The sequence below is a fragment of the Canis lupus genome, chromosome 8, assembly GCF_003254725.2.
Source record: "Canis lupus dingo isolate Sandy chromosome 8, ASM325472v2, whole genome shotgun sequence".
Lineage (NCBI taxonomy): Eukaryota > Metazoa > Chordata > Mammalia > Carnivora > Canidae > Canis > Canis lupus.
Window position 1 is genome coordinate 63513725 of NC_064250.1, and position 24969 is coordinate 63538693.

The window sequence follows — 24969 nt, forward strand, 5'->3', positions numbered from 1 at the left end:
TTCTATTACTGGGTTGCTATTTCTCCCTTCAAGTCTATCAATGCTTGCTTCACATATTTAAGAGCTCTGATGCTGGCTGCATAAATATTTGTAATCACTATATCTTCTCAGTGAAGTGAATGACATATTTTGTTGCCATACAGTTTGCATTTTATAAAGTCAAATATATCAAGTCTTACTTTTATGACTTATGAGTTTTCATCTTGTTTAGAGAGACCTTACCTACTTTGGCATCAAAAGATGCATTAACCAATGCTTCCTTCAAGGGCATTGTTGTTTTTTAACAACAATGTTGTATTGTTGTAATGTTGTTTTACCGTGTGATCTAACCAGAGTTTCAAACACCAATATTTACTGTGGGTGTGAGTCTTTAACACTCTGTCTGATTGTGAACAATCACAATCCCCCTGGGGAGCCCTGAGCACAGTGCCCCCAGACCGGGCATAAGTGTAGACCCCAGAGCTTCTTCCTTGTTGAATGATCTACCTGGCTTAGTCTCTTCTCTTTCCTCTTTGCTTGTCACACTCCTACCAATACCTAAACAAGTAATTAGGTATCCTGACCCACTTTCAGAGAAGCCCATCTCCTGCCATTGCTGACTTTCCATGTCTGTTATTAAACTGTGGGTTTCAGCCAGCATTTCATCTTGCCTAGCACAGTGCCTGGATGATGTACATGCCCAATGCATATGAATTAAGTAAATACATGAATCTTACTACGATCCAGACCCCACACATATAGAGGAGACCTCAAGATAAGAAGATTAGGGACGTGCTCCTCACACTCATGCTTGGGCCAGGTCCACAATTCTTTAATGTCATCTAGGGAGGGGGCCTGACCTGAAAGAGTATGGTTGAACCCAGAAAGCCAGTCATTTCTGCATGGGGTTCACCATCTTTCCCATGAAGAGAGGAATGTTGGTGTTCTCATCCTTGATGATGACTAAGAAGGGCCAGTTGAACAAGATGGACAGATGCTTAGACCAGGTGTTCTCTTCTGAAGGGATGACTCCAGAATATTCTGTTACATTCTCATCGATGCTCAGCATAGCCTTATGCATGGCCTGGAGGGAAGAGACAGACGGACCTGTTTGAGGCAGAGACAAGCTTCACCATCTCCCACCCAGAGCGGGGAACAAAGCCCAATGTGATGAGATGAGAGCTGTTCTGGGGCCTCAAGGAGGGGATCTTTCCAAAGCCCCATTGAAAACTTGGGTATTCCTAGCATTTCCTTGAAATAAGACTGAAAACAATGACAAATGAGCAGAATTGCTGGCTGGGTGTCTACCATTTGAGCATTTTTATTAAAGGATCACAACATTCACAACTGAATCATCATGCTGTAGTAGAAAAAATATGACTTTCCATCACAAGGATCTGGGTTTAAATCCCATTTTTCCCCCTAACTAACTGTGTCACTTCAAGGAGATGACTACTCTTCTCAAAACTCTGATTTCCTATATGAGAAAATGAGACCTATCCCGTATGGACTCCCAGGACTACTAAGGTGCTTCATGTGAGGAGCCTCAGTAGCATAGGTGCTCAATAAACATATGTGAGTGCATAATGCATGTGTGCGCCTGCGTATGCATGTGTGTGTGTGTGTGTGTGTGTGTTTATGTGTATGTGTGAATGGGACCTAATAAGTCAGAGTTCTTTCTCTAGTAATTATGGGTCAACTGGTTACCTAACATCTTTGAGGACACTTCTCCTTAACCATTTTCCCCTATGGGTCTGGCTCCTTCTCTGTGTCTCATGATCATACCCAGGCCTCTCTCCTTCCTGGCAGGTCCTTCCCCATCCACGGCCTCCCTCCCTGCAGGCACACAGGCCTTCACCACCTTCCCAGGCCTCTTCTGACTCCACTGGCCGACCCTCACTTCTCCTTCCTCACCAGCCTCCACCGCCTCCCTGGGAAGCAGCCACAGCCTCAGCAGGGAGACTTCCCTGACCTTCATCCCAATGGCTCCTGCCTTGGTTCCAGTTTCAGATGTCCAGTGCCCTGGGGCCCAGGACTCGGAGAGGGACTTTCCCTGTGCCTAGTCCACACCAGCACTCAGATCCCAGCCGGCAATTGAACTGTGGTTGTGTCTTTGGTCACCTGCAACTTTCCTGAATAAATGGCCTCCCTAGGTGAAATCCCTCGTTAACTCAGACTCAGTAGTTGGCCAATAGCTCCTGGTGTCACTGACACAGGGGACAAAAGTCCTTTGAAATCCCTGAGCCCAAGCCTGTCTTTGTAAATATGGGTCCATGGAGGCCCAAAAGAGGGAAAGCCCTGGCCAAACATGACACAGAGGGTCAGTGACACAAGCACAGAGGAAATCCCCAAAATGCTAGAAGCTCTTGAGGCCACCTCCTCCAGGGTCACCTGCCCACACTCCTGTTTGAGTGGTTCCAACGGCCCTCCTGGGGGACCTCAGTCTGCAGGTGTGCTTGTGTCCCTCTGTCCCTTCCCCCAGACCCCCTGTGAGCTGTGTCCTTGGACACCTGGCGACAACCCACCTTGGACAGCATCAAGGGCCCTTCCTCAGTGATCTCAGAGAGGTCAGCCTCGGCGCTGAAGACCTTGGTGATGCCCATTTTGCTCAGGACGCTTTTCAGATCGTAGGTTCCAGAGATGGACAGTTTGGGCAAGCGCAAACTGGCAGACCTGTCAGGACGGTTGGGAAACAAAGGGGTTTCACAGTTGAGTGCTTCATTTCTGGCTGTTTCTCCCGCTCAGTGGCCCCTCTCCCTGTCCACACGAAGACTGGGGTGTGTGTGGGTTTATCCTATTTCTAGCTTCTCCAGCCCCTGGGGCAAGAGAAGCACAGGGGTGGGCTTGTCCTGTAAAGTCACAGGCACTGTGTCCTGCCTCCTCTGAGCAGCCCTCCAAGGCACTCCCCTGGGGAGCCCTGAGCACACTGCCCTGCAGGGTCAGGTGCCCCCAGACCAGGACTTCTCCGGGGGGAACATCGGTGTGGTGCGGGTGGCGGGGGACATTAGCTCAGTGAGGCATGTGTGAGTGCAGGGGCTGAAAGCTCAGCTGTCCCCTCCCAAGGGGACAATATGTGGTCCCAGAAGGGTCTTCCAGAGTGAGGAGGAGGCTTGACGTGACCAGATCTGGGATGTGCCCCACCTGGTTCTCCTTCCTCGACCTTGGTGCAAGGAGCACAGGACTGGGGGGCAGGGCTGGGGGTAGGAGAGGTCTTCAAATACTCTTTCAAGCGTAACTTTATGCTCCTTGTATTTTCACATTCACTGGTGTGTGTGCGTGTGTATTGTGCGTTGTTCCTGATAGTAACTGTGTTCATTCTACTTGCAATGTCTTTGATTCCTTTTGCGTGTTCATGCACCTCATGCATACGTGCAAATGCGTTGTGGGGCACACACGATAGAGCGTTCCCGGGGCTTGGGCACCACATGGCTAGGAGCTGTGCACTAGTCCGGGCTGCAGGCTCTCGTGTCGCTTCATTCCGGGGACCTCATCAAACCGCCCCGGTCTAGCGACAGAGGAACCCAGACCTTGCTCTGTGTCCCCCTTCTCGGTTCCCTGAGGCATGTGCTAGCCCTGGGACAGGGGAGGGTCGTGTCCACGGTGGGGCAGGGAGTCCCCCCGGAACAGGCCTGGAGCCCTGTGCCGTGTGAGTGTTGCGGGCCCGTGTCTGGAGCACGGAGTCGGGCGCAGTGGTGCGGCCCCCGGGGTGTGTGTCCAGCCTCCCCGCCTGGCCAGGCCTGCCGTGGCCGCTCCCTGGTCATTCTCCAGTTTGAGGATCACCTGGCTTGTCTTTTTTCCAGGAACTTGGCCAGGACCTCCTTGGCCAGCTTGCTCTCCAGCTGCTGCCTCTTCCTGAGGTTGGGCAGGATCAAGAAGGCGCTGACTCTGCCCTGGCAGCTCTGCCTCAGCAGCCAACTGGAAAGCTCCTTTTCCCAGTGGAGGTCAAACATGCCCAGGCGGCTCATCATGAGCACCTTGATTTTGGTGTTTTCACTCACGTAGAAGTTTCCTTCCACGATGTGCTCAAACTTGAAGTTATCCTCCCATTTGCCTGGAAAGTTGAAAGTGGGAGATGTGCATAAGCGTGCCAGGAGGAGTGCCCAGGTCAGGCGCTTGTCTCTGAGGCTCAGCTGCATCACCTGTCAATTGGGGTTACAAGGATCCCATCAGGTTACTGAAAGGCTTCATGGGCTTGTACTGAGGCTAGAGGAGGTTCTAGAATGTATATACTGCAGAAGCCACATGGCACCAACTTGGGTGGACAGAGCAAGCATTTTGATGTGGATTTGATGTTGGCTTGTGGATGGCCTGAAGATGATTAACGAAAATTATTAGGTGTAGTTGGAAACTCCCGAAGTCCTACTCAGCACCTCACTGTCCACATACCCTTGCCCCTTTTTGTGGGAGGTTCTTGTCATTCAGGGAATCCCTCTCGCCCCCACTCCAAGGCCTTCCCTGGACCACTGTGTAGGACGCAGGTGCCTGGGCAGCTGCCCCCGACCCCCACGTCAAGAGAACCTCCTGTCTGGGCAAGTCAGAGTGGGAGGGTGCCTCAGGGACCCCTGCGCCCAACTCTCCCATTGGACAGAGATGGACACTGAGGCTGGAGAGGGGCAAGACCTTCCAGAAGCCCTCCAGCAGAGCCAAGAGACCTGCCCACCCTGGCCCCGGGCTCTCCATCATCCTGTTGCCTCCAGAGCGAGGAGCCCGCACAGTGAAGGAGGCAGCTCTGGCCTGGCTCTTCCCTTCCCTGCCCCAGCCCCTGTTCCTCTACCTCACAGTGCCCTCTGGGGCCTCCCAGGCCCCCCACATGGCCATCCCTTAGGGAGGAGGTCAGGCTGGGTTTCAAGGTCAGCTGAGCACCTGCTGTGTGAGCGTGAGATCCCGTGTTCCTTGTAAGGTGTTCAGTCCCCACAGAAACCTGACAACAAGGGTACTATCATGCCCTTATTGCAGAGAGGAAGCTGGAACCTCAAAGTGGTGCAATGACTTGCCCACAGTCACGTAGCTAATAATCAGCAGAGGAAGGATTGGAAACCTGGTGTTTCTGACTCCAAAGCTGTCCCTCCTCCCACTGCACTGGCGTTGTCACAAATGTGACCCAAGAAACCTCATTCCCTCCTACACTCTCCTAAAGCTGCTTATTTGACCTCCCTCCTTGGTAGAGATTGACAGGGCACAGTGGGACATTAAAGGCTCTGAAAAATCCTGCAGAGAAGATGACAATAAGACTGTCCAACTTGTCATCTCCTGACCTTAGTTGATCACAGAAAGTATGACAGTGGTTGTGTGTGGGGAAACTGAGTCACGCATGCAGAGATGCACCGCCATATCCCATCCTGCACTTCCCAGTAAAGCTTAGACTTGTTAGAATATTTTTGCGTGTTTCCTTTCAAACCAGCTCAGGCTGGTGGTAAAACCTATCGTGAAAGAATGTAATTCACCAGAATAAGAGTTGTGTCTCTGTCAAGATCTTGGACCAAATCCACAATTTTTCCTTGGGTTCCCTTCTCTATGTACTGGTTGATCTGTTTCGTGGCCTCCTCTGTGTCTCTGAAGTTGACGGAGAAGTGATACAGCTTTGTGACATCCTCCAAAAACTCATGCACTTGCTTCAGATTTTTATCCATGAATAACACACTTGTGCTGGTCAGCTGGAACTGGCTGGCTGACAAGTTGAAGGTGTCAAGGAAATGCTGCAAGCATTGTGGGTATTGGCCTTAGCTGTCTCCTTGAAGTTAAAATCTAGGCCCTGTAGGATCTGGGTGCCAGTGTTCCCTTTGGTCCCCAGGGAGAGCTTTGTGAAGGCTGTAGCGATGCTCACGGGGGAGAAGAAGATGTTGTTGTTGGATTTTGGGGCCAGTCTGCGGTACAGGCTGAAGGCAAAGTTGTCCAGTTTGGTGGCTATGTTGGGGAAGCGTCCATGCTGATGGAGACTGTGATCCTGCCTGGGGGCGAGCAGGGAGCCAGGAACCTGATAGCACAGACCTGCCAGCAGGAGGAGAACCCAGGGGATGGAGGATGGCATTGTCCTGCAAGAGAGGGAGAGAGGGAGAGAGGGAGAGAGGGAGAGAGGGAGAGAGAGAAGGGGCACCCGCCCAGGTCAGGCCACGCGGTTGAGTCCCCAGGCCGCTGACTGACACCATGTAGAACACAGAGTTTGCTGAACCTCTCCTGTGTCCCGGCCCCGGCCAAACACTTTCCTACGTCCTCATCACAGGACAGAACAGTAGCAAGGCCCTCGCAGGGCTCGCCACGTGCCGACCCCCGTTCTAGGCACTGCGCCGTCTCATCTCGTTGCCCTCTTGTAATGACCTATGACCTGGGACAGTTGTCCATTCTCTGATGAGGAGACCGAAGGCCAGAGAGGTTTAAGCCACCTGCCCAAGGCCACAGAGCAGGAAAGTAGCAGGAGGAGAATCACAGACCCGGGCCAGCTGGGTGATGGGAGTTCACGCTCTTGACGGCCGTACAACCACCTGCAGTGGCCCTTGCCCTGTGCGCAAGCGCCATGCCCCTGTTTTGCATAATGGGAAATTGAGGCACAGGAAGCATGATGTACGGGTGCACGATTACCCAGGAAGCAGGTACAGGGATGACTGGATCTGGAATAGTCCCCCGTTGGCCCCCATTGGCATGAGGCTGTTGTCCGGAAGGGGTAAGCACTTGCCCAGTGACACAGAGACAGAAACCCAACCTGGCTGACTGTGGCCCAAACTCTCCCTGACTCCCTACACTTCCTGCTCCCTTTCCTTGCAGCTGCTGCAGCCCTCGGGTAGAGGCATCTGAGCCTGGCGTGGATTATGATCTGACCCTACAATGTTCCGAGTCTGGGGGATGCTGCTGACAAAAGCACTGAGGCCCCTTCACCTCACGGTGCTCAGAGGCATTAACTTCTGTTTCGATGACTTGGGGCTTGGAGAGCACGCAGTTCAGGGACTTTCTGAAGGCCACACGGCTGGCCAAGCAGCGCTGGCACCAGGCAGGTCTGCAGGCTTTGTGCCTGGTGCTCTGTACAAGGTCAGGTTCGCCTGATAACTACCTCCCTGAAGCGGGAACTTGGCTGCTTCTGAGGCTGAGCACAGCGGGAGTCAGGGGTCTCAAGCTCAGTACCATTGATACTCTGAGCTGGAAGATTCTATGCTGTGAGGGGCTGTCCCGTGCATTAGAGGATGTTTAGACGCATCCTAGACAAAACTTGATGCCAGTAGCAATGTCCCCACTTGCAGGTATGACAATCAAAAAATTGTCAGACGTTTCCAGTGTCCTCTGGGGTCAAAGTGCCCTTGTGCAGGGGGAGGAGGGATTCAAGGCCGTGTGTCCTTGGGAGGCCTCCTTTTCCCTAGGTGGACAGATGTCTCATTTCAGAGCAGGTCTAGGTCAAGTGAGTTCATTGTTCATTGGGGCACAGAGTCCACTGGTCCCAGTTAGTTTGGGGTGTCCATGCTTCTTGGGTGGGAGCCCTGTCAGCGGGGAGGTCTCAGGATTCTGCTATGACATTTTGTGGCAGGCTTTCAGGACACCACAGCAAATCTCCTCACCTGACACTCAGATGCCCCTGTGTTTCTTCTGCCCTGGGAGTTTTATGACAAGCTCTTCTGAGTGTCAGGGCTGTTCCTCCCAAACACTCACGCACAGCTATAGCCCCTAGGAGCCTTTCTTGAGCTGGCCTCACGATGAGTCCCAGATCTAAGCCCCCAAATCGTCTGTGGTCCCCACAGCCAGCTCACCTACACCCCTGGACACCACCCGAGTCCCTGCCTGTGCTTGGATGGCAGCGGCTTTGGAGACGCTGGACCCTCAAGGGGACAGAGGGGTGACGTGGTGGGGAGGAAGTGGTTAAAAGCCCACTTTTTAGCTTCAGACAGACCTGGGTTCTAACCTGCTTCGCTCATTCACTAGCTGCGGACCCAGAGCAAAAATTTTTCATCTCTCTGATCCTCCTCTTTAAAATGAGATTGTTGGAGATGCGAGGGAAGCCGGGCTAGCGGTCAAAACTCACGGCCAGAAGGGACCCGAGAGATCCACTTTTGGGGGGAAGAGGGTGGTGGGTTTCGCAAACGAAAACTTTTACAATCAGTAAGGGGCCAACGAGTGGGAGAAGGGCCATGAACCTAGATAAGAAAGGGGAGGAGGTGACAGACAAGATAGCAGGGTTATCTGAGGAGTTAATGAATACACTTCAACCTTGCAGAGGAGGAGTTCCAGTGACAAGACCAAGGCCAAGGTCCACTGTGCGGGGGGTGGGGGTGGGGTGCAGGGAGTGGTGGGGGGGACCATGGGCCATCCTTTGGAAATCTGGGGAGCAGGCTACCCTGGGGGAAAGCTAAAAGGGCATGGGCATTCTCCAGTAAGATAGTTAAGTGAAGGGCATGGAATCTACAGGGCAAGGTCAAGGACTCTGGCTCTGGCTGGAGTTGAAAAGGAGCCACGTAAGACAGAAGGATCCCGACGCATGTTGGAGAAGCGTGTTGAGGAGCATGGAAGGGACCCTCCAAGGGGACTTGTCCCTGCCACCTGCAGGTGGGAGAGACACAGGTGAAGACCACCTGGACCACAGGGTCCTTTCCAAACCTGGGGAGGGTGGGAGAAGGCGAAGGCAATCCCCCAGCAGCCCCACCCAGCAGCGTGCATTGCGATAGCGGGCCTACTATGTGCTGGGGGCCTTTGAATGGCGCGATTCCATCCTCCCCACTGGTGGTGCTGAGCAGAACGGCCAAGGCTCCGCTGCCTGCCTGCCAGTCCTGAGCCCGGCAAATCAGAGCCAAACCTATCGGTGCCTCAGTTTGCTCCTCTGCTGAGTGGACATAATAATCCTGTCACAGGGGCCCCCGCCTCGCTGACCATGTCAGCTCAGGAGGAGGCTGATGGGAAGGGACTCACTCAGTAGAATGCACTGGTTGCCCAGAGAGGCTGGCTGGGCTGGCCGCTCACTGCAGGTGTCTCGCAACGGCTCCTGGGGCTTCCCTTATTTATAGGGCAGTCTCAGGGGACTGGGACACCCAGTCCTGTGGGCCCACAACCACGTCCACTGCAGGAAATCAGCCTGGGGGGCTTCCAGAGTGCAGCCTGGGCATGCCTGATATCATCGGAGGGCCTTGCTGTTCTCCTTTGAAATGGCCTAGTCCAGCAGAATCAGCAGGTGCAAGAGCCATCAGAAGGGTGGGGTGCTGGGAGCCCCATGGCCATGCAAGACTAAGTATTTATTTCGTCTTGATGCTGTCCTCACAGAGCTGTTGAGAGGAGAAAATGAATTATAATCCCCCCAGAGCCTAGAATTGTGTCTGATACATGATTGACCTCTGCTGAGCATCAACCGTCTGATGTCACTGGACTTGTGACTGCCAGGGACTCAGCCCTTGGAATCTTCACATTGGGAGCTGGAGTCCATGTCCTTTGGGCTCCAAAGTCTGTCTGGGCACAGAAAGGAGGTGACGGGCACCTGCCAAGTGCCGAGGCTCAGGAGAATCATGGGGAAGATCTGCACTGGGCTGCCCTGAGGTGCTTAGTATCTTAAAGAATATCAAGACCCTTGGAACCTTAGTGCTCCCATTTTACTGGTGAGAAAAGCGAGGCTCCCAGAGGGGTGGTGACTTCCCCAGCATCCAGGGCATGTTAGTTTGTGGTAGAGCCGTGACAAGATCCCAAGGCCATCTGACCCCCAGCTCAGGTCTTCACGAACAAAATGTGCAAATATCTGTCGTTCATCCCTCTGCTGATTTTCTGCCCCCAAATCAAGAGTCAGAGGAAGTCAGACATGTGCGTAAGCAATCAGAGCGATTTCTTTTACTCTGCCCTTACCAGCCCTCCTGAAATGCGGCCCGAGTAATACAGCGCGGAAGTGACTTCCAGCACAGGGAGTGGGCACCTGTCGTGGAAAGGCAGCTTTGACTTCTAAGAACAAATGTCCCTGGTCACTGGCCGTCAGCCCCGCTGGGGCCAGGCCCTCCCTGCAGGACTGTCTGTCCCCCTGTTACCTTGGGCCCCGGGGACTCAGCCCTGCCTCCCGAGAGTCTCCGGCACCTGCTCACCTGGGCAGAGCCCTTGGCCACCATGCCTCAGCTGGCGTTAGGCCAGACAGGTGCATCCAGTGTGGACCGGGAGGTTGGACTCGCCCCTGAGATCTGAGATGGACGGGACAGCCTGGGCCTGAGCACGGCACCTGATTTCTAGGCCTGTGCCGGGCAGATCGTCTAACCTCTGTCCGTAAATGGGGGATAACGAATTGTAGCCTGTGTCCTTCGGGGATTGGGCTTGAGGGTCAGCCTAGACAGTGAATGCAGTTCAAAGAACAGGCAGAGCAGAAGCTTCTCCTGTCCTCTTACCACAAGGCTGCCTTGATGGTTTGCCCACCCGGGAATGGACCCTGTTGGTTCCCAGGAGCCAGTCAAGTGCTCCCTGGGGACTTGAATTGGGTTTCTGCCACCAGAGCCCAGACACATGTAACTGCAGGCCATTCTCTGAAGTGGAATGATGGTTTCATAGGTGAGTGCCCTCAGCGCATCCACCTTCTTGGTCTTTCCCTGGGCTCCAGGGGTCCAGCTGGCCTTTGCATCTGCTCCCTCCCTCCCCAGTGTGGGTGTGTGCAGTGTGATGCAGCCTGTTTGCTGAAGGCTGTGAGCTCTTCAACCTCCGGTGGGAAGGGCTCCCACAAGTCAGCTGCTTTCCCTCCGGGGCAGAGGGTGTTTTGTCATGCAGGTGTCCTCGGCAGGTGGCTGTGCCCCCCAGCATTTCTCACGGTGGGGCAGGAATCTAGCTTGTGGTTGTCTGGGAGGGAGCGTGGGTGATGCGGTGAGGTGTGCAGGGACAAGTAGCGCTCCCAAAGCCAGCTCTGCCACTTATTAGCTCCGTGACCTTGAGCAAGACAGGCAGCCTTTCTGAGCCTCAGTTTATTCCTCTGGAGAATGGGCACATGAGAGCAGAGCCGCTCCACAGCGCTGCTAGGAGGAGGAAACGGGAAAATGCCTGCTTAGCCCCTTGCAGGGCACCAGGCTTACAGGGGAGCTCATGAATGTCACCAATGTCGTCCCTTACATCGACACCTGGCTCTGCTCCCCTTTGAAAGGTGTTTTGAGTCCCTGCTTGGAAGCATACACCAACTCAAAATGGGTGTTTAACCGTGATGAAGATGCGAGGCCCAGAGAGGCTTGGCGACTTTGCTAACATCACACAGCTGGGACGCTGCCAACTCTGAACTTGCTCTCACTCTGGCCTCATTCCAGGTGTCTGACAACGGTTGTCTAGGGCATGGAACTTGCGCAGGTTCGCAGTGTCCAGCCAGAGAAAAATCAGGACGACATTAGACTTCCCTGGGAGGCAGCTGAATTTTTATCCATTATATTGAATTATGTGGAGTTGCACACATGTAGCCATTCTGACTTAAAAGGTTTAAATATTAAATAAATAAATAAATGATTTAAATATCATATGATTCCACCCAGTTGTGTAGATATACATTCGGTCCCCATGAGTGACTTAGGTGGGAATTACTGTTTTTTTACGGGTTGGGGCAGTCCTTCCCAGGGACAAGGGCTCCCTCGGGCTGGGTTCCTGCAGGACCTCCTGACCGCCGTAATAACCCTTCAGTGGGGACTCTGTAGGATGAGAAAGAGCCACATGGCCCTTAGTGAAAGGGCTGCTCCTGGGATGGCCACTAGCTGTGGTGTGGGAGTTGTGGTTTCCCTCTGAGGACCAGGGGGAGGGCCACGGGGCAGGATCAAGGCAAGATGAAAAATGTCTCCTGTCAGAGCTTAGTCAAGGGAGGGCAGGTAGGGCTAGTGGGGCTGATGGCCTACTTCCCCTCCCACGACCATGAAATCATTGTAATAACTTTGCAGAGCCACAACTTGGCCACATGATTGGGAAGGAGACGACACACAGGGTAAGTGTCTTGGAGGGTGGGGCTGGCAGTTCGGGATGAGTCTGAGCAGGTGACGCAGACCAGGACCCAGAGACCCACCTGGAGAGAAGAGGAAGTGGAAGACCGGTATTGTGTCTGAAGGTCCCTGAGCAGAGACGGAAGGACAAAGACGGAAGATGTGTATTCCCAGTCTAGCCCCATGGAGAAAGTCTCCAGGAAGAATCAACCCTGGGGGGGTGCCTGGGTGGCTCAGGTGGTTAAGCCTTTGCCTTCAGCTCAGGTCATGGTCCCAGAGTATTGAGATCAAGCCCTATGTTGGGCTTCCTGCTCAGCAGGGAGTCTGCTTCTCCCTTCCCTCTGCCTCCCCGCCTGCTCATACTTTCTCTCTCTCTCTCTGTCAAATAAATAAATAAAATCTCAAAAGAAAAAAAAAAAAGAATCAACCCTAGCTTTTGGCAGGAAAGACCTTTGAGTGATGGGAGCCCAAGCTTAGCTTAGGTGACAGGGTGGGATGAGAAGGGGACCGAATATTGTCTCTTTACGGCTGGAGATGGGGCAGCTCCGAGCCCCTGTGTGAGCTGAAGGCTCTGGGAGCCACAGGGAGGCAGCCTCGTGGTCGGTGCTGGCAGCCCTGCAGGCCGAGGGGCTCTCAGGGGGGGTCACTCTGCACACAGCGGGCCCCGGGGGCTTAGCAAGAGGAGGAGGCTGGTGGAGGTGGGAGCTGCAGGTTGGTATCTGAGCCCTTGCCATGCCCCTTGGGGATTCCCAGGTAAGATTCGAGCCTAGAGCTTTTCCACAGTGACTGGGGCAAAGGCAACCCTTCCTCCCAGCCTCGCAGGGCACCCGGACAGTGTAGACGCCTCATGCAGAATAAGACAGCAGGTGCACAGTGATGGCTGGGACCTCCCCCCCCACCCCCACCTCTGCCTCTCGCCTCCTGGGGTTGGAGACAGAGACTCAAGACATGAGGGGCTGAAGGAGTCACATGTCACACTGGAGCCTGGGGTGGGTCACTCTTTAATGGTATCTGGAAGGGACCTGACCCACAAGGCAGTTACTTTTGGGTGGGGTTCACCACCTTTCCCATGAAGAGGGGACTCTTGGTGTCTCTGTCGACGATGATGATGAGGAAAGGCTTGTTGAAGTCGACACTGGGCGGCATGGACATGGGGATGGCTTCCAGAAAGGTGGCTCCCGCAGCTTCAGTCCCTTTCTCGTCGATGGTCAGCACGGCCTTGTGCAGCCCCTGTGGGGATGGAGCACAGCAGGCTGATCTGAGTGGGGTGCTCCCCTTCCCTGGCCTGGGAGCAGGGCCCAGGGAGGGGCTCACTCAGGCCTCTCTCCCTCCTGGCAGGTCCTTCCCCATCCACGGCCTCCCTCCCTGCAGGCACACAGGCCTTCACCACCTTCCCAGGCCTCTCCTGACTCCACCGGCCGACCCTCACTCTCCTTCCTCACCAGCCTCCACCGCCTCCCTGGGAACCACAGCCTCAGCAGGGAGACTTCCCTGCCCTTCGTCCCCATGGCTCCTGCCTCGGTTCCAGTTTCAGATGTCCAGTGCCCTGGGGCCCAGGACTCGGAGGGGGACCTTCCCTGTGCCTGGTCTACACCAGCACTCAGATCCCAGCCGGCAATTGAACTGTGGTTGTGTCTTTGGTCACCTGCAATTTTCCTGAATAAATGGCCTCCCTAGGTGAAATCCCTCGTTAACTCAGACTCAGTGGTTGGCCAATAGCTCCTGGTGTCACTGACACAGGGGACAAAAGTCCTTTGAAATCCCTGAGCCCAAGCCTGTCTTTGTAAATACGGGTCCATGGAGGCTCAAAGGAGGGAAGGCCCTGGCCAAACATGACACAGAGGGTCAGTGACACAAGCACAGAGGAAATCCCCAAAATGCCAGAAGCTCTTGAGGCCACCTCCTCCAGGGTCACCTGCCCACACTCCTGTTTGAGTGGCTCCAACGGCCCTCCTGGGGGACCTCAGTCTGCAGGTGTGCTTGTGTCCCTCTGTCCCTTTCCCCAGACCCCCTGTGAGCTGTGTCCTTGGACACCTGGCGACAACTCACCTTGGACAGCATCAAGGGCCCTTCCTCAGTGATCCCAGAGAGGTCAGCCTCGGCGCTGAAGACCTTGGTGATGCCCATTTTGCTCAGGACGCTTTTCAGATCGTAGGTTCCAGAGATGGACAGTTTGGGCAAGCGCAAACTGGCAGACCTGTCAGGACGGTTGGGAAACAAAGGGGTTTCACAGTTGAGTGCTTCATTTCTGGTTCTTTCTCCCACTCAGCGGCCCCTCTCCCTGTCCACACGAGGACTGGGGTGTGTGTGGGTTTATCCTATTTCTAGCTTCTCCAGCCCCTGGGGCAAGAGAAGCACAGGGGTGGGCTTGTCCTGTAAAGTCTCAAGTGCTGTGTCCTGCCTCCTCTGAGCAGCCCTCCAAGGCACTCCCCTGGGGAGCCCTGAGCACACTGCCCTGCAGGGTCAGGTGCCCCCAGACCAGGACTTCTCTGGGGGGAATGTCGGTGTGGTGCGGGTGGCGGGGGACATTAGCTCAGTGAGGCATGTGTGAGTACAGGGGCTGAAAGCTCAGCTGTCCCCTCCCGAGGGGACAATGTGTGGTCCCCAGAAGGGTCTTCCAGAGTGAGGAGGAGGCTTGACGTTACCAGATCTGGGATGTGCCCCACCTGGTTCTCCTTCCTCGACCTTGGTGCAAGGAGCACAGGGCTGGGGGGCAGGGCTGGGGGTAGGAGAGGTCTTCAAATGCTCTTTCAAGCGTAACCTTATGCTCCTTGTATTTTCACATTCACTGGTATGTGTGCGTGTGTATTGTGCGTCCTTCTGGATAGTAACTGTGTTCATTCTACTTGCAATGTCTTTGATTCCTTTTGCGTGTTCATGCACCTCATGCATGCGTGCAAGTGCTTTGTGGGGCACACACGATAGAGCGTTCCTGGGGCTTGGGCGCCGCACGGCTAGGAGCTGTGCACTAGTCCGGGCTGCAGGCTCTCGTGTCGCTTCATTCCGGGGACCTCATCAAACCGCCCCTGTCTCGTGACAGAGGAACCCAGACCTTCCTCGAGGCGCCCCCCAACGTGCACTGGGCTGCTGCTCTTCCAGCCGGGTCCCGGCGGGCCCTTCCCATCTAGCCCTGAGCTCTCCGGCCTCTAACTCCACAGCCACGCTCCCCTTGCCCGCAGCCCATGTCCCCCTTCTCGGTTCCCCAGGGCAGGTGCTGGCCCTGGGACAGGGGAGGGGCAGTGCCCACTCGTGGGGCAGGGAGTCCCCCAGGAACAGGCCTGGAGCCCTGTGCCACATGAGTGACACAGGCCTGTGTCTGGAGCACAGGGTCGGCACAGTGGTGCGGCCCCCGGGGTGTGGGTCCAGCCTCCCCCCGACCCTGGCCGGGCCTGCCGTGGCCGCTCCCGAGTCGTCCTCCAGTTTGAGGATCACCTGGCGTATCTCTTTTCCAGGAACTTGGCCAGGACCTCCTTGGTCAGCTTGCTCTCCAGGTGCTGCATTTTGCCCTCGTCGGGCAGGATGAAGAAGGCGGTGGCGTTGCCCACGTACTCCATGAGCAGCACCCAGCTGGAGAGCGTGGCACAGTGCTGGATGTCGAACATGCCCAGGCGGCTCATCATGGGCACCTTGACCGTGGTGTGCTCATCCACGTGGAAGTCCTCCTCCGTGGTATGCTCCACCTCGAAAGGCTTCTCCCATTTGCCTGCAGAGAAGGGAGGGTGGGCATCAGCCGGACGAGGGAGGAGGGTTGGATACGATGGGGGGATTAAGAAAAAATAAGTGGGAAATATCAGAAAGGGAGACAGAACATGAGAGACTCCTAACTCTGGGAAACGAACTAGGGGTAGTGGAAGGGGAGGTGGGCGGGGGGTGGGGGTGACTGGGTGACGGGCACTGAGGGGGGCACTTGATGGGATGAGCATTGGGTGTTATTCTGTATGTTGGCAAATTGAACACCAATAAAAAATAAATTTAAATTAAAAAACAAAGAAGCCCTGAGCCTCCTGCCGAGATCCTTCTCTTTGAACCTGTTTGTAAAGCAGGTTCTGTAAAACCGGGGCTACGATGAATGGTCTACTGAAGGACTTTTGTGAGAATAATGCAAGACCAGAGTAGGATCCAGAATGCCTACACTATAGAGGCTAAGGGATGCCCATCTGGATGTGCAGAGCAAGCATTTTTATTTGTATTTTGTGCTCACTAATTTGAGGGCGACTTGGGAGATTCTAAGTGAAAATTATTGGCCTCAGTTCTATTGACCCTGACCACCTCCCCATCCGAGTCCCCTGCCCCTTGTTTGTGGGAGGTTCTTGTCATTCAGGGAATCCCTCTCGCCCCCACTCCAAGGCTTTCCCTGGACCACTGTGCAGGACGCGGGTGCCTGGGCAGCTGCCCCCGACCCCCATGTCAAGAGAACCTCCTGTCTGGGCAAGTCAGAGTGGGAGGGTGCCCTGGGGACCCCTGTGCCCAACTCTCCCATTGGACAGAGATGGACACTGAGGCTGGAGAGGGGCCAGACCTTCCAGAAGCCCTCCAGCAGAGCCAAGAGACCTGCCCACCCTGGCCCCGGGCTCTCCATCATCCTGTTGCCTCCAGAGCGAGGAGCCCGCACAGTGAAGGAGGCAGCCCTGGCCTTGCTCTTCCCTCCTCGCCCCAGCCCCTGTTCCTCTACCTCACAGTGCCCTCTGGGGCCTCCCAGGCCCCCCACATGGCCATCCCCCAGGGAGGAGGTCAGGCTGGGTTTCAAGGTCAACTGAGCACCTGCTGTGTGAGCGTGAGATCCCGTGTTCCTTGTAAGGTGTTCAGTCCTCATGGAAACCTGACAACAAGGGTATAATCATGCCCTTATTGCAGAGAAGAAGCTGGAACCTCAAAGTGGTACAATGACTTGCCCACAGTCACGCAGCTAATAATCGGTAGAGGAAGGATTGGAACCAAAGCTGTCCCTCCTTCCACTGCATTGAGTTTGTCAGAGACATGATCTAAGCAGCCTCATTCCCTCCCACACTCTGCTAAAGCTGCCTATTTTACCTCCCTCCTTGGTTGGGATTGACAATGCACAGTAGGACATTAAAGGCTCTGAAAAGTCCTGCAGAGGCGATGACAATTTGGGGTGCCTGAGTGACTCAGTCAAGTATCTGCTTTCACTCAGGTCGTGATCTCAGGATCCTGGGATCAAGCCCTACATCGGGCTCCCTGCTCATAGGGGAGTCTGCTTCTCCCTCTCCCTCCGCCTGCTACTCCTCTTGCTTGTGCTCTCTTTCCTTCTCTCTCTCTGTCAGATAAATAAATAACATCTTTTTTTTTTTTAAATGATGATTTGACTTTCCAACCCATCATCACCTGACCTTAGGTGATCATGGAAAGTATGACGTGGCTGTGTGTGGGAAACTGAATAACAAACACATGCAGAGACACACTGTCCTACTCATCCTGCACTGCCATGGAAAGTTTCACAACTGGGTGTTTGAGAATATTTTTGGATGTTTTTGTGGGAAATAGCTCAGGCCGGTGTTGCAACCTTACCTTTAAAGAAAATGTAATTCACCAGAGCGAAAACTGTGTCTTCGTCAAGATCTTTGACCAAATCCACAATTTTTCCTTGGGTTCCCTTCTCTACATAATTGTTGATCTGTTTCTTGGCCTCTTCAGTGTGCCTGAAGTTGATGGTGAAGGCTTCTGAGTGGTACAGGTTCCTGACATCCTCTAAAAACTTATTCAGTAGCTTTATGGTGTCGTTGATGAACAGACCGCTGCCGGTGGTCAGCTGCAGCTGGTTGTCTGGCTGGTTGAGGATGCTGAGGAGTTGATGGAAGCCTTGGTGGACTTCCCTCTCTGCTCTCTCAGTGAGGTTGAAACCGAGGCCTTGCATGATCTGGGTGTGGGTGTCCCCTTTGGTGCCCAGAGAGAGCATCGCAAAGGCTGTAGCGATGCTCACGGGGGAGAAGAAGATGTTGGTGGTATTGGACTCTTGGGCCACCTGGCGGTACAAGCTGAAGGCAAAGTCAGCCAGGTTGGGGGCAATCTTGTGGCAAGCTGGCTGGTGCTCAGGATCATGGTGGGGTGCATCCGTCTCCTGGACAGCGTCTCCCTGGAGACCCTCAGCCAGGGATCGGGGTACCAGGCAGCACAGGCCTGCCAGCAGGAGGAGGCCCCAGGTGATGGAGGATGGCATTGTCCTGCAAGAGAGAGAGAGAGAAGGGGCATCACGCCCAGGTCAGGCCACACGGTGAGTCCCTCAGCTGCTGACTGTCACTATGTAGAACACGGAGTTCGCTGAACCTCTACTGCGTCCTGGCCCCGGCCCTGGCCAAGCACTTTCCTACGTCCTCATCACAGGATAGAGCAGTAGCAAGGCCCTCGCAGGGCTCGCCACATGCTGACCCCCGTTCTAGGCACTGCGCCGTCTCATCTCGTTGCCCTCTTGTAATGACCTATGACCTGGGACAGTTGTCCATTCTCTGATGAGGAGACCGAAGGCCAGAGAGGTTTAAGCCACCTGCCCAAGGCCACAGAGCAGGAAAGTAGCAGGAGGAGAATCACAGACCCGGGCCAGCTGGGTGGTGGGAGTTCACGCTCTTGATGGCTGTACAACCACCTGCAGTGGCCCTTGCCCTGTGCACAAGCGCCATGCCCCTATTTTACATAAGGGGAAACTGAGGCACAATGAATATAAGAGATTGGTGCACGACTACCCAGGAATCAGACCAGATCAGGCTCAGGTACGATTGGATATGGAAAAGGGACACTTCTACTGACTCCTCCTATTGAATGGACATGAGGCTGCGGCCCAGAGAGGGTAAGACCTGCCCAGGGACACACAGCCAGAGCACACGGAGCTGCAGGGTTGTCCCCACTCACCACTCGTGGTGAGCCTTAGCCCCCAGCAGTTTCATCCGCACGGAAGGGCAGCCCCACATGCATCTGTGGCCTCAGCCACACGAATGGGCTGCAGACCCTGCAGTCAGCTTACTGGCTCATTCTTGTCACCCCCTCTGTCCCGGTTCTGGGGCTGGCAGTGGTGTGGGCAGCAGAGATAACTGATTCCTCTAGTATATTGGGGGTTGTGTGATTGTGTGTAGGGGGCGCAGTGTGGAAGTCGAAAAACATCTCTTTTCTTCAGAAAGTCCTGCGTTCTGATGTGGCTTCTGTCACTAGCAGCCACGCAACCCCGGACAAGCTACTTGGTCTCCCTGGTTCTCATTTTCCCTCATATAGAAAGTGAGGGTATGGGGAGAATTTCATGAAATAGGTCCATATGCCAGACCTTACGCTGATGGGCTCTAGGGGCTGGTGAGGGTTGCAAAGCAGAAGCCCTCGGTGGGCAGGCAGGGGAGGGACGTGTGTCCCATGGCTTGGGGTGGGAGGGACGCAAGAGGGAGCAGCAAGGCTGGTGGCTGAACCAGCTAGAGCAGGCCGGTCACAGTCCGTGTCACCCACAGCACCACAGAGCCCGCCCTGGCGCTCAGAGCTCCCTCTATTCCAGGGGTGCGCCCGCCAGGGGCCACCAGTCGGCACCCCCTAGGTACAACCTGGTCCCCTGCACAGATGGAGAAACTGAGACCCGAGCACTGGAGAGTGAGCCCGCAGCTGTGTGGTGAGCTGTTTCTCACGTAGCTAAACTCGTCGTTTTAGTAAAAGACAAGGACAAAGGAATCCTTGTATTTAGAATTGGAAAACCCGAGGGGAAGAAGCCAGAAATAAGTCTATCCTTGCAGACTTTTAAAAGTTTCTTCTGAATAAGACAACAAGATGAAGCACAAAACTGGTCTGTCTTTGCCACCCTGGCCTTCGTGCCTCTAAACGATCCAAACATGACACACCACACGTTGCGTAATACATGTTTATCTTTTTCTGAAACTAGCCAGTGGGTTCAGAGCGGTCAGTGTTCACACTGGCTCTGTATGTTCCCATGTCCCTAGGCCTCTCCTCGCTTCCCCGCCAGGTTTGGCACCGGCCTCTGTGGTTTGCAGAACCTCTGAGCCCTCAACTTTGCAGGGCTCAGAGATCATGAGGCCAAGATTTGGGTCTCTGCAAATGGCCCTCTGGTGGGGCCACCTTGGCCGTGGGCAAGCATCTTCTTGTCCAGGGACCTGGTCCCCCCAGCTGTGGAAGTCGAGGTAGGGGAGGACCCCAGTGAATTTCCCCTGCACTAATGTTGGATTCTCAATTAGAAGGTATCTGGGTTTGATGGAGCAAGATAGATGGAGACTTCCTGTTGGGGGTTGGGCGGTGGGGTGAGGTGCCCCCCCCTCTCCGAGGGCTGCTGGCCTGGGCTGAGCTGGGGAGGGGCCGCATCCATCTCGGTGGATGTAGCATCACCTATTCTGGCTCCTTCTTTTTACAGTAAAAAGTCTGAACCCCGGGGAGGGTGAGGGCTTTGTCAAGGCCACACAGCAAATTGGCGACAAAGTAGGGAGTTACTCTTGGCTTTCCTGCCACTTGAACTGCAAGGGTTCCAGAGACAGCCAAGTCCTCTGGTCCCAGACTCTGTGAATGTCAGAACTGGGCCCCGAGGGACCCTCACATTGGGCTTGAGCCCCTGCTGGCTTCCTCTGGCCTCACAATTATGCTGTACAACTTCAGGTCCCCCATGCCCTTCTATCACAGGCAGCACCGCCCCCCCCCCGGCACCCCCTGAAGCCTGATGTTCTGGAAGGTAGCGGGAATTGATAAAGTTGACAAGGAAACACCCGGAGGTGTACAGACCAAGGGTTAAGCCCAAAGAGTGAAGGTGTCATGGTGACATTGCTGGGGTCCAGGGCAGGGGGGAGGAGCGCAGGAGGCAAGCCATCCCTTTACCTAGTCGAATTCTATTTCCACCTGTGAGCATAAAATGAATGATCCGGAGTGAGCCAGCAGGGTCCGGGAAGGCCACAGGGGCGTCAACGCCCTGCTAAAACCTGGCACTGAATAAGCCCCGGCGTGACCCAGCCCTGCTGTGGACGGGCAAGCAGCCCTGGGCGAGTGACTTCACTCCCCGGAGCCTTGGCTTCCCGACTGCAGAGGAAAGAACCCCTCACAGGGCAGATGTGAGGGGCGAGCAAGGCCATGGGTGGGCGGGCACCTGCCAGGTGTGGAAGCTCTCGCCCTACCTGCGCACAGGTGGGGCTCGTGGGTAGAAATAGGCAGATCTCTTCCTGGCCAGTCGCCACATTGCGAGGACCAGAGAGGCAGCCCCTGCTCAGCCACGAATGGCCTCTTGAGTCTGGAGAATTAGAATTCGATTCTCCGAGTGTGTATTTCGCTGCAAACCCCGTGCTGAGCCAACACCAGTGTCACTGTCACGGTTGTCACACCCCGTAAACACCAGGTGTTTTGCGTGCCCCGTCTCATCTAATGTCCCCTCAATGCTTACCCTGTGGAGCGGGACTGGCCATCAGCCCCATTTTATAAATGGAGAAATGGAAGGCGCCAGAAGTTGAGCAACTTACTGAAAACCACCCACCTGGTTGCTTACGGGTCTGGGATTTAATCCCAGGCATTTTGATTCCAGAGCTTGGCATTTACAAAGGTGAAGCCAGAGACCGCGAAATAGAAAACGCTCGAAAGTGGTCAGGCTAAATGCAGAGGGCAGCATCCCGGGTGGGCTCAAGCCAGCAGCTCTGGGGCCCGAACACTGGGTACAATTCCATAGCAGCATGTGACCTTGGACAGGTTACTTGACCTCTCTGAACCTCTGTCTCCTGGAGATGACAAGGGTGCGCTTCCTCACAGAGCTATTGTGCAAATCAAATATGTACAAAGTTCCGAGAAATGCTTGACCACAGTCAGCTGTCAGGGAGGCTTAGCTGTTGTCTATGGTTACGCATCTTTCGGAGCGCCACGTGGGAGTCTGGAGGCCTTGGCTTGGATCATCTTGGAGCCCCCATCTCCAAGAACGGATGACAGACAAAACTGTGTCCTTCCCAGAGATCAAGGCTGGGGGCGGGGTTGGGGTGAGGGGAAAGAGGGCAAGGGTTGCCTACAGTTTGTCCAAGGGGACAGAGAGGTTGAGCCGTGGTTCAGGGTCACCCAGCATCAGAAGCCTCAAGGCCAGCCTGGCTCGGTTTCTCCCATTCCCCAGCTGGCTCCTAAGACCCCAGAGAATTATGTTGGCAGGAGGAAGAGGTTTGGGAGCATGAGTTCTGGAGCTAGGTGACCCCAGTTGGGATCCTGGCCAGTGTGTACTTTGGGGCCAGTTAGGAGCATCTCTTTCTGATTTCTTTAATCTCTAAAATGGGAACACCCTAGGCAACGCCCTCAGAAGGTGGGTGCGAGGCTTCAGTGCTGACCGCACCCGAGGAGCTCAGCAGCCCGCTGGCTACAGCGAGGCCTCAGGAGCACAGCTGAAAGCCCCAAGGACGGGGCCCCCCTCTAGGGTTTCCCCTCTTCCACCGTGCATGGGGGTCTCAGAGACCCACTGAGCACAGGCTGGGGCCAGCATGGTTCTGTTCTGGGAGCATCTACAGAAGACGGAGGCCCGATGAGTGGCTGGAACTCTGGGCTCTGGTGCCACCTGGCTTCCCCACAAGGTCCCTATGGGAGCCTGGGCTCCCCACTGTCCCTCTCCGGGCCTTATCTTTCTCACCCGTAGAAGGGGAAAAAGATACGCACCTGAGCACGGGGAAGGTGACAAGGCCAGCAGGTGGCAACCCACAGGAAGGACACAGGAGCTGTGCCAACAGAGGCCTGCTCCCTCCTGGGGTCCCCACCTCCACACTGCGCCCAGACGGCTGGTGCATCCACCAGGAGGTACTGGGGAGGCCCTGCAGGGACCTCCAGGGCTGTAGTTGCCATGACGACAGGGGGTCCAGCCTCCTCCTGTCCCCTCACCTGTTCCATCCTCCCTGCCTCCCAGGGGCTCTCCCCAGGGGAAGGCATACTTACAGTTTACTGTCCCAGGCCGGGGCCGGTGACCAAGGCTAAGGAGACAGAGCCCCGTTCGAGTTCGTATTTAAGCTGTGGACCCGCAGGGACGACGGGGGTGGTTGCTGGTGAATATTAACCAAAGTCACCCCGGTTATCGGAGGAGCAAACAGGGACTAAGTCCATAGGCCAGCGCCGAGCTGCCCACCCGCCTGCCCGTCTGCGCCCGGCCCTCTGTCCAGCTCACCAAAGGGATCATTGTGCCCAGCTCATAAACCGCGGCGTCCTGCACCCGCGGACGGGTGGCATGACTCACACACTCTCTGCGACAGCAGCCTGCCCTCCCCCTGGGGGGCTCTCAGTGGCTGCTCCAGCAAAGGCAACCCCTTGCTGAGCGCCCCCTGAGACCCCGGGAGGGGGCGGAGAACTAAAGCTCCTTTGGCAGGCAAGGAAACCCAGGATGCTCATTCATAGTCACCAAGCTGGCCCCAGATTCAGACTCTCTCGATTTTCCAGAGGAGAAAGTGGGCCACGGGCAGTGCTGACACAGCTCCTCTGGGCTGGCACGCGGAGGCCGGGGGTCAGAGGGCAAATCTGTAAAGCAGGGCTGTGTGAGCTCAGGCCAGCTGCTTCACCTTTCTGCACCAGGAGGTGGTCTTGTCTGCATCGGAGGGGGTTGGAAGTCCCGCTCCCTGGCACGGTTGTCAGCGATGTACACAATGACCTCCCTGAAGTGCGGGGCGTGCAGTGGGCTCTTAATTTGGGCTGCTCAGCCCTGCTCTCTGGGCTTCTCTGGGCAGGACGGGGCTGCATTCCTGGCGAGCCTCAGCCTGTTACTGGTCCCAGCAGAGGCATGCGATCCGCATGTTGCTTGAATTTTCCTGGGAATGCGGCCCTGTTCTGGGGCTACTGCAGGGCCCCCCTCCACCCCCGCCCAGGCACTGGTGGTGGGGGAAGTGGTGGTACAGGGTTGAGATTGACAGCGATCTCTTTAAAAACGCCCTCTCTGTGCACCCTGACACCTGCCTGGCACATAGTAGGCACTCTATAGATACTTAGTGGGGTGGCCGAGTGCTTTTTTTTTGTCCCTCCTCTCATTCCCCTGGTCCCAAATGTGGGACCGTGCTAGGGGAACGATCTGCAGCTTCTTCAGACACGTAGGCTCAGACCTGAGAACCCAGCCCCCCTCTTCACTGACTGTGAGATCTCAGACAAGCGGTTTCAGAACCCCGTGCCTCAGTTTCCCCACCTCTAAAATGAGGATCGCAACGGTGCTCCCCTCGTCAGGCTGCCGTGAAGATTCAATGCTGAAGTCCCAGGTTAGCTCAGAGCCTGGTGTCAGGTGTGTGCAGGGAGCCCTTTACGGTGTTGCCCTACCTGTGCCAGCGGGTCCCCCTGGTGTCACTGAGGGAGGGGGCATTCCAGGAATTTCCCCCAGGCTTCTCCCATTCCGTGCTCTCAGTGACCCTGCGAGGGGAGTACGTGCGGCCCACCGCCATGCAGGAGCAGGGATGAGCTCAGAGCGGGGAGGACCCCCCACTCCCATCCTGACCGCCCTAGTTCCACAATCTGGCTTCAGGCTCTTTCCCCTCAGTTGGCTGAATGGGCTTCTCCTCACGGGGGCTCTATGTCTCAGCAGCTCAGAGAGCTCGGCTGTGATGGGGGTGAGGCCTGGCCTCCGTACCTCCTGGCCATTTCTTCCTCTCCCCATGCCTCAGTGTTTCCATCTGTACAATGGCCTCCCTCCGAACCCAGCTGCCCCTCCCACCTCCTGCAGTGGATAGGCAATGCCAAGTGGCCCACCTTCCACGCTGTTGCCAAGCTTGGCTCCCTCAGCCCGGTGGCCTCAGGGCTGGTGGGAGGGCAGTGCCCTATGCCCCTCTACCTCCAATCCTTGTGCTGCGGTGGCCTCCACACCTCCTACGGCAGCCTCGCCTCCTCCTCCTCCTCCTCCTCTCCTCCTCCTCCTCCTCTTCCTCTGGGACTCTGTGTGCACCCTGAGCAGTGCAAGGTCTCTGCCAGCCTTGGAGGAAGGAGGCTCTGGGTGTCAGAGGCAGCAGGTCCGGGAGGGGCGGGGAACTGGAACAGGAAGCCGCCTTGCACAAAGCTGTGGGTAGCCAGGCGGGTGCCAGCCGGCCCTTCCTGGTCCAGGCAGTCCTGCCTGTCATCTGCTATTCTAGTTGTGTCCACCCTGACGAGTCACCCAAGTCCTCTGAGCTTCTGTAAGAGGGAGGGTCACATTGGGCTCACAGGGCTAGTGCAGGTA

The 24969-nt window shown here is 55.6% G+C and overlaps 2 protein-coding genes across 4 annotated transcripts; both read right to left on the reverse strand.

The window, feature by feature from the left end:
• Positions 1–871: 871 nt before the first annotated feature.
• LOC112657481 (alpha-1-antiproteinase-like) lies at positions 872–24646 on the reverse strand. Its single transcript, XM_049113445.1, is given in 6 exon segments — positions 872–1063; positions 2505–2652; positions 3760–4038; positions 5410–5683; positions 5686–6011; positions 24507–24646. Coding segments are annotated over 5 exon segments (1215 nt in total). The 5' UTR covers positions 6008–6011; positions 24507–24646.
• Positions 12839–24754, reverse strand: LOC112657260 (alpha-1-antitrypsin-like). Of its 3 annotated transcripts, none has more exons than XM_049113444.1 (5): positions 24621–24754; positions 17382–18034; positions 15288–15558; positions 13905–14052; positions 12839–13085 (listed from the first exon to the last, which is right to left on the reverse strand). In XM_049113444.1, exons 2-5 carry the CDS (start codon positions 18028–18030, stop codon positions 12894–12896), a joined length of 1260 nt encoding a protein of 419 aa, XP_048969401.1. In that variant the 5' UTR covers positions 18031–18034; positions 24621–24754; the 3' UTR covers positions 12839–12893. The 3 variants fall into 3 exon arrangements, with proteins under 3 accessions (XP_048969401.1, XP_025299011.1, XP_025299010.1); XM_025443226.3 differs by having other exon boundaries at positions 24589–24730; XM_025443225.2 differs by lacking the exon at positions 24621–24754 and adding an exon at positions 22725–22834.
• Positions 24755–24969: the final 215 nt, after the last annotated feature.

Bases quoted from the DNA above. Each gene is read 5' to 3' on its own strand.
- LOC112657260 (XM_049113444.1), bottom strand. From the start codon at position 18,030: ATGCCATCCTCCATCACCTGGGGCCTCCTCCTGCTGGCAGGCCTGTGC. The intron at 15,559-17,381 runs GTAAGGTTGCAA...CCTTCTCTGCAG, and splicing joins GAATTACATTTTCTTTAAAG to GCAAATGGGAGAAGCCTTTC. The intron at 13,086-13,904 runs GTGAGTTGTCGC...CCATCCCCACAG, and splicing joins GGCCCTTGATGCTGTCCAAG to GGGCTGCACAAGGCCGTGCT.